At 39.4% G+C, this 13,012-nt stretch overlaps 1 protein-coding gene across 5 annotated transcripts in view; it reads left to right on the top strand.

Annotated features, from left to right (window-relative positions):
- VSIG4 (V-set and immunoglobulin domain containing 4) overlaps positions 1–13,012 on the top strand; it is a 127,699-nt gene that overhangs the window by 38,791 nt on the left and 75,896 nt on the right. For all 5 annotated transcript variants that reach the window (XM_064574150.1, XM_064574148.1, XM_064574151.1 and 2 more), the window contains exons 4-6: positions 7,408–7,470; positions 8,004–8,081; positions 12,496–12,600. In XM_064574150.1, coding sequence (XP_064430220.1) covers positions 7,408–7,470; positions 8,004–8,081; positions 12,496–12,600 — 246 coding nt within the window. The remainder of the gene's footprint in view (positions 1–7,407; positions 7,471–8,003; positions 8,082–12,495; positions 12,601–13,012) is intronic.

Below are 13,012 nucleotides of genomic sequence, written 5' to 3'. Positions count from 1 at the left end.
AAGCCGAAGGCAGATGCTTAACGACTGAGCCACCCAGGTGCCCCAAGCTTTTAGTTCTTTTATTTCTACTGTCAGGGATTCTCTAGTGTTCTCTATGCTTTTCTCAAGCCCAGCTAGTATCATTATAATCATTGTTTTAAATTCTAGTTCAGACATCTTCCTTGTATATATATTGATTAAATCCCCGGCAGTCAGTACTACCTCTTGTTCTTTCTTTTGGGGTGAATTTCTTCACCTTGTCATTTTATCTAGAAAAAACGTAGAAGAAAAAGGAAAGACAGTAATAACAAGAACAACAGAGGAAAAAAACAGAAACAAAACAACAAAACAAAATAAGAAAGAATCAAACAAGAAACAAAACAGAATACAAAAATCTAGATCCTCAGTGTGTTTCAGTCTACTTGTTAAAATAAACTAGATCCCAAAATAGGAAAGGACAATGAAAGGAAATAAAAATAATATATATATATATATATATATATATATATATATATATATATATATATATATATATAAAACATTTATATAAAATAAAAAATTTTAAAAAGAGTAAAAAAGAATTGAAAGAATAAGAAAATAGCTGAAAATAATACTGAAGGACTAAAGAATTTAAAGAAACCCACAAATGCTGTATTCTGTTTTCCCCAACAGCTGAAGTTTTGCAGTTCTCTATTACCTGTAAACTTTGTGCTAGTCAGTTGTTCCTGGTGGTCTTCTTCAGGAGGCGCCTGTTGAGCTGATTCTCAAGTGCCCTTGAAGTTGTGGAAATGTGCCTTCCTTGACAGGGAGCCGAGGTCAGTGTAAGTGGCTTCAGATTCCACTATATGGTGCTGTTATGCTCCCTGAAGGCTTTCAGGACCTATGGGAGGTATGAAAATGGCAGCACTCCACTCTCTAGCCCTGGAGCTGAAGGTTCACACCTGCCACTATTCAGTGATCCCTCACAGAGAAGCAGTCAATCACTCTTGTCTCCCTGGTTTCTGTCTGAACTCTGTGTTCACCCAGACTGTGATTGAGTGTTTTTATCTGAGGCATGCCACTGAGTTTCAAGACTACAATTTTTACAGACTCCTGCAGCACAGACCATGTTCTTCCTCCCAGTAGAGGTGTGTGGGGGGGTATTTTGTCACACCTTTGCCTTTTGCTGGGCCCCTGCCAGAAGAATGGTGACATGACCATGCAGCGGTTTGCAGTTTATGGCAACACAGCACAGAAAGTCGGCACCTAGACTCATTCTTTTCATCTGGCTTCCTCACTCTTATGCCTGGGAATTCTGCCATAGTCAGGCACCCCTGTTCTTCTTGTGACCTCAGGAATCCTGAGACCATACTGCTCCACCTGGGATTCTGCTCTGCTTTGCCACCTGAGCACCTGTAAGCTAGGATTGTCCCCCACTGAAGCAGACTTCTAAAAGTTCCGATTTTGTGCTCAGCTGCTTAACATCGTTTGAGGTAGCCTCCTTAAGCCGGTTCCCTCCCCTCCACCATATCCTCAGATATATCACCCTGGATTCAAGTCTCTGCACACCCTACCTTCCAAAAAGTCATCATTTTTTTATTAGTAGAATTGCAACATTTCTTTTTTTTAATGTTATTCTTTTTTTTTATTCTTATGTTAATCCCCTACATTACATCATTAGTTTTAGATGTAGTGTTCCATGATTCATTGTTTGTGCATAACACCCAGTGCTCCATGCAGAATGTGCCCTCCTCAATACCCACCACCAGGCTAACCCATCCTCCCACCCCCTCCCCTCTAGAACCCTCACTTTGTTTTTCAGAGTCCATCATCTCTCATGGTTCGTCTACCCCTCCGATTTCCCCCGCTTCATTCTTCCCCTCCCGCTACCTTCTTCTTCTTTTTTTTTTTTAACATATATTGCACTATTTGTTTCAGAAGTACAGATCTGAGATTCAACAGTCTTGCACAATTCACAGCGCTTACCAGAGCACATACCCTCCCCAGTGTCTATCACCCAGTCACCCCATCCCTCCCACCCCACCCCCCACTCCAGCAACCCTCAGTTTGTTTCCTGCGATTAAGAATTCCTCATATCAGTGAGATCATATGATACATGTCTTTCTCTGTTTGACTTATTTCGCTCAACATAATACCTTCCAGTTCCATCCACGTCGTTGCAAATGGCAAGATCTCATTCCTTTTGATGGCTGCATAATATTCCATTGTATATATATACACCACATCTTCTTTATCCATTCATCTGTTGGTGGACATCTTGGCTCTTTCCACAGTTTGGCTATTGTGGACATTGCTGCTATAAACATTGGGGTGCACGTACCCTTTCAGATCCCTACTTTTGTATCTTTGGGGTAAATACCCAGTAGTGAATTGCAACATTTCTTTTGTTGGATCTCTGATTTTTTAGGTGTTCGGAATGATGTGATAACTATCTAGCTGAATTCCATGGTCCAGACAAACTTATGGTCCCCACTCCTCCACCATCTTAACGCCTCACCCCCCACTCCCCACTTATATTTGTTTTGATTAGATCCCTGAACATGATGTCTTCCAGTTCTTTCTTTTGGAATGAATTCTTCCATCTTGGCATTTTGCCTAGACCTCTGTTTACTGTGTGTTAGGAAAAGCTGTTATGTTTTCTGCTCTTGAGAGTAATGGCTATATTAAGAAGAGGTCATATACTGTCCAGAGCATGGTGCTTTAGGAAGGTTTTTTTGGTGTATGCTGTGTGCACTCCACTCTTGTGTTTTGACCACTCTTTTCTTCTGATCAGTCCTCTGCAGAGTTTCTTCTTGCTTGCAGTGTGGAGTGTTTGGACCTGGTCCAGTGTGTGGCAACTTTTTTTTTTTTAAGATTTTATTTATTTATTCATGAGAGACAGAGAGAGAGAGAGAGAGAAGCAGGCTCCCAAGGAGCAGGGAGCCCGATGTGGGACTCGATCCCAGGACCCTGGGATCATGACCCGAGCTGAAGGCAGACGCCCAACTGTCTGAGCCACCCAGGTGCCCCAGTGTGTGTCAACTTTTAACTAGGTGTGTTTCAGTGTGCTTGTTAGAAAAGGCTAGGTCTTATTTCCCCTAGAACTGAAGCTTTGCAGCACTCTATGATCAGTAGACTTGGCACATGCAGGGGTGTTGGGCTGGTCTTCCGGGGTGGGGGCTTGCTGCGCTGGTTCTCAGGCTACTTGTCCTTGTATAGATGTATCTGCAGTGTACAGTAGGGTGGGGCTTGGTGTAAGTTGTTCCAGCCTCCACTGGGAGCACTGTGTTGCTCACTGAAGTCTGTCCCTTCTTGTGGGCAGGGGGAAAATGGTGTCACTCCACTCTCTCAACCCCAGAAAGGGGAGTTTGCACCTGTTGCTGTTTAGGAAGCCCTCACAGAAGAGTGAACAATCTCCCCTCTTCTGTCCCCTCTTGTGCCTTCACTCTGTCTGTGTCTGAACCATCTGTCTACCTGGCGGCACTGTACTCCTGTGTCTATCTCTGGCATGCGACTGAGTTTCAAAGCTCCAAATTTTGGGGATCTGGCATAGACCAGACCTGCACTGATCCTCTGGGGGAGGGTCTCACTATGCTGTGGCTGCTGCTGCTTTGTCCTAGAAACACAGTCACACGACCATGTGGGGCTAGGAGTTCACAGTAAAGAACAGCCAAAAACTGGCTTCCAGGTTAGTTGCCTTCAACAGTTGCCTCTGCTGCTATGCTAATTAATGGGACCGCCAATAGCTCCCGCCTTCTCTTTTGTCCCCTGAGAGGCAGTACCACCTCTCCCAAATGCACTCTAAGAAGGGGAACTGTTTCTCCACATGCAACCCAGGAGATCCTCAGCCCACACTATCTGCTCTTGGGCCTCTGCCCTCCTTCCCCACAGGAGCACTGCTAAGCCCACCAGGCACAACACTGTTGATGGTACGGACTTCTAAAACTTCAGACTTTGAGCTTCCCTGCTTATAAAAACTTGTGATGGTCAGCCCTACTCCTTTTCCCAACCAATGGTTTTGGGGAAGAGTTTTTGTTGTTGTTGTTCAGTCCCCTGAACGCTGTTTTCATTCTTTCATTCTCTCTCTTTCTATCTCACTCCTCTCTCCCTGATCAGGGGTACCTCACCTCTGCAGCACCCACAATTCTTTCCCCCCCAAATCAACTCTCTGCACTACCTTCCATGGTGTGGCCATTTTTCTGTCTCTAGATGTGCAGTTTGTTCTCTCAGTCCTCAGATCACTTTCTTGGGTGTTCAGAATGATTTGACATTTATATGGCTGTGTTTGAGGGACAAAGCAAGCATAGGGTCCCCCTTACTACTCAGCCATCTGGAAACTATGTAGTTGTCTTTTAAATCAGATAGAAGAAAAAGAGTTACTAACAAAAAACATTTATACCCTCTTTATATTTACTTATGTAGTTATCTTCACTGATGCTTTATTTCTTCATGTTGATTCAAGTTACTACCTAATGTCCTTTTATTTGAGTTTGAGGAATTCTCTTTAGGATTCCTCATAGGACAAATTGGCTGGTGACAAACTCTCCCAGTTATTGTTTATCTTGGAATGCTTCAATTTCTCCTTTGTTTTTGAAGGACAGTTTTGCTAAATATAGAATTCTTGATTGATGGGATGTTTGTTTTAGAACTTTGAATGTCATCTCAGTGTGTCAAAACTTCCATTGTTTCCAATAAGAAATCAGCCATAAATCTTTTTTTTCTTTAAAGATTTTATTTAAGTTCAAGTTAGCTCACATATAGTGTAATATTAGTTTCAGGGGTAGAGTTTAGTGACTCATCATTTGCATATAACACCCAGTGTTCATTACATCAAGTGCCCTCCCTAATACCCAATTACCCCATCCTCCTCCACCTCCCTTCCAGCAACCCTCAGTTTGTTCCTTATAGTTAAGAGTCTCTCATGGTTTGTCTCACTCACTATCTTTATCTTATTTTGTTTTTCCTCCCCTTCCCCTATGTTCATCTGTTTTGTTTCTTAAATTCCACATATGAGTGAAATCATATGGTATTTGTCTTTCTCTGACTGACTACTTTTGCTTAGTAGTCCATCCACTTTTGCTAGTTCCATCCACATCATCACAAATGGCAAAATTTGATTCTTTTTGATGACTAATATATATATATATATATATATATATATTACATCTTATTTATCCATTCATCAGTTGATGAACATTTGGGCTCTTTCCATGTTTTAGCTATTGTAGATAGTGCTGCTGTAAACATTGGGGTCCATGTGCCTCTTCAAATCACTATTTTCTTTATCCCTTAGACTACTGCTTAGTTGTGCAAATACTGGGTCATAAAGTAGTTCTATTTTTAACTTTTTGAGGAACCTCTTTCCTGTTTTACATAGTGAGAAATCAGTCATAAATCTTATTGAGAATCTCTTACACATGATGATATGCTTCTCTCTTGCTGCTTTCAATATTGTTTCATGGCTTTGGCTTTTAATTATGTATCTAGGTGTAGATTTTGTTTTTAATTTTCCTACTTAGAGTTCATTGAGCTTCTCATATTTGCAGAATAATGCTTTTCATCAAATTGGGATTTTTTTGACATTATTTAAAAATAATATTCTGTCTTTTTCCATCCTGTATTTCTAGGACTTTTATTATGTGTACATTGGTACACTTGATGGTGTCCCACAAGTCTCTGAGGTACTGTTCATTTTTCCTCATTTTCTTTTTTATTTTTGTGGCTAATGTCAATTGTCATCTTTTCAAGTTTATGGATTCTTTCTTTTGCCATTTTAATCAGCTCTAGTAAATTTTTCTCCCCCTCGTGTTTTTTTTTTTTTTCTTTTTGGTGATTTTACTTTTCAACTCCAGTATTTCTAGATGGTTCTTCTCTTATAATGTATGTCTCTTTATTAATATTCTCTATATGGTTTGAATCAGTTTCATTTTTTCAGTTCTTTAGGCATGGTTTCCTTTAGTTTTTTATAACATATTTAAAATAATTTAGTCAAAATCTTTGTTTAGCAAGTCTAATACCTGTGCTTCCTCAGAAACAGTTTCCGTTTATTGATTTTTTTACCTGTTTATGAGCTTTCTAGTTTTTTTTTGAATATCTCATATTTTTTGTTGAAAACAAGTTTTTAAATAATATAATGTGACAATTATGGAAGTCTGATTCTCACTTTCTCCAGGGCCTCTTGTTGACATTGCTTGTTGTGCTATTTGCTGTTTATTTGTTTATTGACTTTTCTGAATTAATCCAGTATAGTTTTTGGTATTCTTTGTCATAGATTGCCAGTGAAGTCTCTACTATATTAGCTTAGTGGTCAGCTAATGATTGAATAGAGATTTCCTTAAATACCTAAAACTAATAAATCTTTTTTAAAGGTCTCTGTTGCCTGTTGAAATATGTCTTTAGCACTCACCCAGGCAGCTTATAATTGTGTCATAACCTTTACTCCTTGCTTACATGGAGTCTCAAGGCTAGCCAGAGATAAAACCTTATAACCTTCTCATGTCTTTCCTGAACATGCACACAGCACTATGCTTGGCAGTGACCTTCTAGAGTCTTAGGAATGTGTCAGAGATTTTCAAAACTCCTATTGACATTTCATTCTTCAGTTTTTCTTTTTAAGTTTTTTGGTCAGTCTCTTGTTTCCCTCAACTCTTATCCATTGTCTCAGGCAGCTGTGTGACACATATACCCCTCTCCCAAGGGAGAGTTGTAGCACTGGATAACTAATAAAGACAAGCCTTTTGAGTCAGGAAACCACTGCACAGGTCAATAATGACAGTTATTTGGGAATTGATCTGTTCTGCTCACTCAAAGCTACTATTGGCCTGGGGAGGAGTAAGAGGGTTATGGAAAGTTCAAATGGCACCAAATTGCTGTTATTAACAACAGTGAAGTGTTTTTGTTTTGTTTTGTTTTGTTTCTAAAAATTTTCCCTGGATTGATGCAAACCTTTGGTTATTTTTTTTTTAATTTTGGAAAAAAATGTTGATTTTGAAAAATTTTGTCAGTTATTGTATTGCTTCTGTGAAGAAACAAATATCCAGAGGTCATAACTCTACTATTCCCATTGACATCACCCACAGCCAACTTCTTTGTAATATTTTCTAAGTCCCTCTCAAGAAAATTAGTAGCTAAATTTCAGAAGATAGTAAAAACAAAATGTCTTTCCAATTCATGTTGAAAGACCCTCTAGACTCTAGTTACACATTCCTTGGGGGTCTATGAACCCTGGTTTAAGAATCCTACCTTGAAATGATGTGAACGATGAACAGGTAACACCCAACTTTCCAGCATCATAAGAAAAGTGCTGAGAGAGGTCCAGGTATAGACCTGACTGGCCTTTACTTCCTTCCTCTTAGTTAGCTTTCTTACTCATTTACTAATTTCTCCAGGGCATTCAACTGTTCACTCAAGGGTGCCAGGGCCCTTGACTGGGCTCTCTTTTCCTTGCAGATTCCTCAAAGCCACTCAAGGCTAAGACTGAAGCACCTACAACCATGAAATCTCCTTTGGAAGGTGAGTTTCAGTATGGTTTGGGTGCAATAGAGTCCTGAAATGATGCCACGGAATCCAAAGGAGGAGACTCCATGCCATTATATGGGTAACAAGAGGTCACTGGGTTCCTCAGAGAAAACATGACAATAACAGAATGGAAATAAAAGAAAGGTAGCAATGATTAAAAAGTTGTGAAAAAGTGGAATCATAAATATGTATACCCTTCTTCGTGAGAACTTCTGAGGCAAAAGTAAGAGAGAGTTGGAATACTCATGTGAGAAAAGAGAAAGCTCTGACTTCTGTTTTGCTCCTAATTTGACTTTCTGTGGGATTTTGGATACGTTGCACCACCCCCTCCATGGGCCTCTTCCCACCACTAACAATAAGAAACTAAGATACCTCATCTCATGGTACTAATGATCAATACATGGCAAGGAATTCTAGAAAGCTCAGCATTGATGCCTGATGAAGGTACCCAAACTTTGCAGTCACACTCTACCTCATAGTTTTTGGCTGGAAAAGAGGCCTCTGAGCCTAGTACTTTGTTCTCATAGCAACTTCTACAGTGAACCTGATTTGGAACTGGACCACTGAAGTGGATGGCTACCTTGGGAAGACCAGTGCTGAGCCAGGTAAGGAAATTCAGGATGTCTATCCTTCCTTCTTGGCTTTGAACTTTGCAACTGAAACTTTCCACAATACACACTGTTATGTGGAATTTAATTCTTCAAAACTTTGCCACACAAAGCTCAAAGGCCCTGGAGATGAGCAGAGTTGGTGGTATGGAGAGGGAGAGATACAAATTCAGTAATGAGCAAAGTCAAAGTGGGGTTAAGTGGTAGATGTGTTCTTAGCTGGTTCTTTGTTGTCATAATAATACACCTTCCAAATACTCTAAGCAAGAATAGGAATGGGACCATGACCTCAGCCAACTCTCTTAGGGAGATGGGCATTGGACTACATAAGGGTAATTTCAGGGCTTCATTACTTAAGCTCTTAACCAGGGCTCACCAAGCAGCTTGCAGCTGATTTTTGATTTCTCCAAAGTTTCAAGGATCCCTAAGTCATGATCTCAAAGTTCCAAACCCCAAAGAGAAGCTTTTTTGTGTTTCACCTGGAGCTTGTAGTCAGCTTGTATGCACTGATATGACTGCACTGATGGTTAAAATAGTGAAAAAAAATGTTATATAGTTGATAATTAGATGCTTTCCTTAGTCTGAACAACCTATCATCACCTGAGCTGGTCTGCCTTATCCCTTAGAGCTCTCCAGACAACACATGGTCCTGCAACAAAAGTGTCAATGCCTAGTATAGCAGGGGGCTTCTGAGACTCCAGGTTTACAGTAAGCATTTGTTTCAGTTAGTTGATGCTAAATAGTGATGACTATTACGACTGGTTTCATCCTCTAATTGTGTATCATTAATGGTGGATTTCTTAACTATTTTATTTTATTTTTTTTTTAATTTTGGGGGGAGAGATAGGACCTTTATTTATTTATTTATTATTTATTTATTTATTTTATTATGTTCAATAATTGTGGATTTCTTAATGCCCATGTACTTCTCCCCTGCTGGTTGCACAGCTTTTTGTCTATCTTTAGGTATAGTTCAAACCTGTTTTGTGGGCTACTTTTGCATTGCCACCTTTGACTTAAAGGCTTCCATAATTCCATGCCTCTTGCAGAGCAACATCCAATGAGACAAGGGAGATTAGGAGATAATTTTTGGAGAGTTGGCTTGAGAAAATGAGAAGATAACCCAAGGGAAATGGAAATTCTCAGATATTTTGTGTGTGCCCAACATCCTCCATCCGTTTTTGTTTTGTTTTGTTTTGTTCACTACTTGGCTCCCTCTAAGGGGGATCCTTCCTTTAATCTCCATCAGTTTATAGCTTGGGTTCTCTCATTCCATCCAAAGCAGCAGAATACACATTCTTTCCCAAGTGCACATGGTTCACTCTCCAGAATAGATTACAACCTAGGTCAGAAATAAGGCTTCAGCATGTACAAAAAGATTGAGATCATACCAGGCATATTTTCTGACCACAACACTATGAAACTTGAAGTCAACCACACAAAAAAAAAATTGGAAAAAACACAAATACATGGATGTGAAACAACATGCTACTAAACAATGAATAGGTCGATCAGGAAATCAAAGAAGAAATATAGTTTGGGTACTCTCAGCTCCAACCATAGTTCTGAGGTCCACAAATATCAGATTTTTAAAATTTATTTTTTTTAATTCAAGTGTAATTAACACACAGTGCTATATTAGTTTCAGGTATATAATGTAATGATTCAACAATTCTATACATTGCTCAGCACTCATGATAAGTGTACTCTTTTTTTTAAGATTTTATTTATTTATTTGAGAGACAGAGAGAGAGTGAGAGAGAGCATGAAAGGAGAGAGGGTCAGAGGGAGAAGCAGACTCCCCTCTGAGCAGGGAGCCTGATGTGGGACTCGATCCTGGGACTCCGGGATCATGACCCGAGTCGAAGGCAGCCGCTTAACCAACTGAGCCACACACGTGCCCTATAAGTGTACTCTTAATCCCCTTCACCTATTTCACCCATCCCCCCACCCACCTCCCTGATGGCAATCACCAGTTCTCTATATTTAAGAGTCCGTTTTTGTTGTTGTTGTTGTTGTTTTCTTGTTTTCTTTGTTCATTTGCTTTGTTTCTTAAATTTCACATATGAGTAAGGTCATATGGTATTTGTCTTTCTCTGACTTCTTTCACTTAGCATGATACCTTCTAGATTCATCCATGTTTTTGCAAATGACAAAAAATTGCATTATTTTTTTATGACTGAGTAATATTCCAGATTTCTAAGACAAAGTATTTTGGGGTCTGGTAAAAATAAAACCAGTTGCAGCAACAAATCCTAAGGGCAATGGGATTCCTACCCCTCTATCCCTTGATCTCACCCCCTAGATTCAGAATACTGTAGCTCTAAGTGCATTAGACATTATACAATCTTTTCATTGAACTTATGGGAACACTAAATCTTACTCAATAGTTTGAGTAGTCACTATTTATTTTTCTCTGAGGGCTATAAAATTTAGTGCCTCAAATTTAGTGCCTTAAAATAACACAAATGTATTATCATACACTCCTGGAGATCAGACATCTGACACACTGAGCTAAGATCAAGGTATTAGCAGAGCTATGTTTTTCTGGAGGCTCTGAGGAAGAATCAGGTTCTTTGTTTTTTTTCCAGCTTCTAGAAGCTACTCATGTTCTTGGCTCTTGGCCCCCTTCCATCATTTTCAAAACTAGCAATGTAGCATCCTCAAGTCTCTCTCTAACTCTGATCTCCTTTGTTTCCCTCTTCCACTTTTAAATGACCCTTTTGATTACATTGAGCCTGCCCAGGTAATCAAGATAATCTCCCCTTCTCATGATCAGTTAATTAGCAAACTTAAATATATCTGCAACCTTAATTCCTCCTTATAATTTAAGCTAAAAAACTCATAGATCCCGGGGATTTGGATGTGAACATCTTGGATAACCATTATTCTGCCTACGACAGTCATACAAGTAAATAACAGATCCAGGACTAGAAGCCCAGTCCGGTGGTTTCCTTGAGTTTGTAGGCACAATTGGGATAGCTAACTCAGGAGACTCAGTGGACATATTTTTTGAAGAAAAAGAAACCTGAGCACTTGCCCAGAGAGTGTGAAGAAAAGAATTATTTTCTTATTTTTTTTTAATTTAATTTCAATTTTGTTAACATATAGTGTATTATTAGTTTCAGGGGTAGGATTTAGTGATTTAATAGTTGCATATAATGCTCAGTGCTCATTACAGAATGTGTCCTCCTTAATGCCCATCACCCAATTACATCATCCCTCCACGCACCTCCCCTCCAGCAACCTTCAGTTTGTTTCCTAGAGTTAAGAGTCTCTTATGGTTTGCCTCCTTCTCTGTTTTTATCTTATTTTATTTTTCCTTATCTTCCCCCATGCTCACCTTTTTTTAAAGATTTTATTTATTTATTTGTCAGAGAGAGAGAGAGCACAAGCAGGGGGAGTGGCAGGCAGAGCAGCCAGAACAGGCAGAGGGAGAAGTGGGCTCTCTGCTGAGCAAGGAGCCTGATGTGGGACTCAATCCTGGGATCCTGGGATCATGACCTGTGCCAAAGGCAGACACTTAACCAACTGAGTCACCCAGGTGTCCTTATGCTCATCTTTTTTGTTTGTTAAATTACACATGTGAATGAAATCATATGGTATTTGTCTTTCTCTGACTGACTTATTTTGCTTAGCATAATACCTTCTAGTTCCACCCACATCATTGCAGATGGCAAGATTTCATTCTTTTTGATGGCTGGGTAATATTCCATTGTATATATACATGTACCATATCTTCTTTATCCATTCATCTGTCAATGGATGTCTGAGCTCTTTCCACATTTTGGCTATTGTGGACATTGCTGCTATAAACATTAGGGTGCATGTGCCCCTTCAAATCACTATGTTTGTAACCTTTGGATAAATACCTAGAAGTTATTTATAGTTATAGGGTAGTTCTATCTTTAACTTTTTGAGGAACATCAATGATATTTTCCAGAGTGGTTGCACCAGTTTGCATTCCCACAGTGTAAGATGGTTCCCCAAGGGAAAGAAAAAAAAATGTTTTGGCTAGAAGTAATTGACCAGAATATCAATAAGGTAGCATTTTTGTGAAGAGGGAAGTCAAGGTACTATTTTCTCTTAAGAGTAGGTGAAAAAAAAAAAGTAGGTGAAAATCTCTACTCTTGGCCCCATGGAAAACATGGGGTACTAATTCAAATGCCCAGGCCAATCAGCCATCAATTAGTGGGTTTGGAAGAATGTGTTTATACATGGAGTCTCTAGCCTCTTTCCAGTCTTTTTCATAGGTTTGGGGTCTTGTTTGTCTCTCTGGATAGCTAATAAAGCCAGGAGAAAATTAAAAATGGAAAAAAAAAGTTATGGGCTAGTCTGGGCTGATCCTTGGAATCTCTGTTTCTGAAATCATTTTCAACCATATACCTCTTTGTCTTGTTTCACCTCCTAGGAAAGGGCCTGCCTGTCTTTTCCATTGTTCTCATCATTTCCCTGTGCTGTATGGTGGTCTTCATCATGGCTTATGTTATGCTCTGCCGGAAGACATCCCAACAAGGTGAGTGATGAGTATGACTGAGTGACTTTGCCCATTAATTCATTCTGAGAGTATAGTTAAGCATAAATTCTGTGCCAGCCACTGTGCTATGCACTTCAAAGTGCTCTTAGCGTAGTTTGGGATTGAGGGTAGGGATGCATGGAGGCAGACATGCAAGCCAACAATGACAATATGATTTATTGAAGTTAATTCACAAATCTTTAGTACCAAGCTTAGTACAAGCCATCTCTGTAATGGATTGTCTAACGAGGATGTAAGAGAAAGAGAAGTCACAATCTTTGGCCTCAAGTTGCTTAGAATTTATTTAGAAAATTCAAAGTAGAAACATGGAATTTATCAATATCCATACATAGCAATATAGGTTATAGACTCAAAGCCTGGAGAGAACAATCAATGCTAAATGTTTTCAGAG

Source organism: Mirounga angustirostris, unplaced genomic scaffold (genome assembly GCF_029215605.1).
Source record: "Mirounga angustirostris isolate CCGP_5_RB_7025 unplaced genomic scaffold, mMirAng1.0.hap1 SCAF_11, whole genome shotgun sequence".
Taxonomy (NCBI): Eukaryota; Metazoa; Chordata; class Mammalia; order Carnivora; family Phocidae; genus Mirounga; species Mirounga angustirostris.
This window is presented reverse-complemented; position numbering and strand designations above follow the sequence as displayed.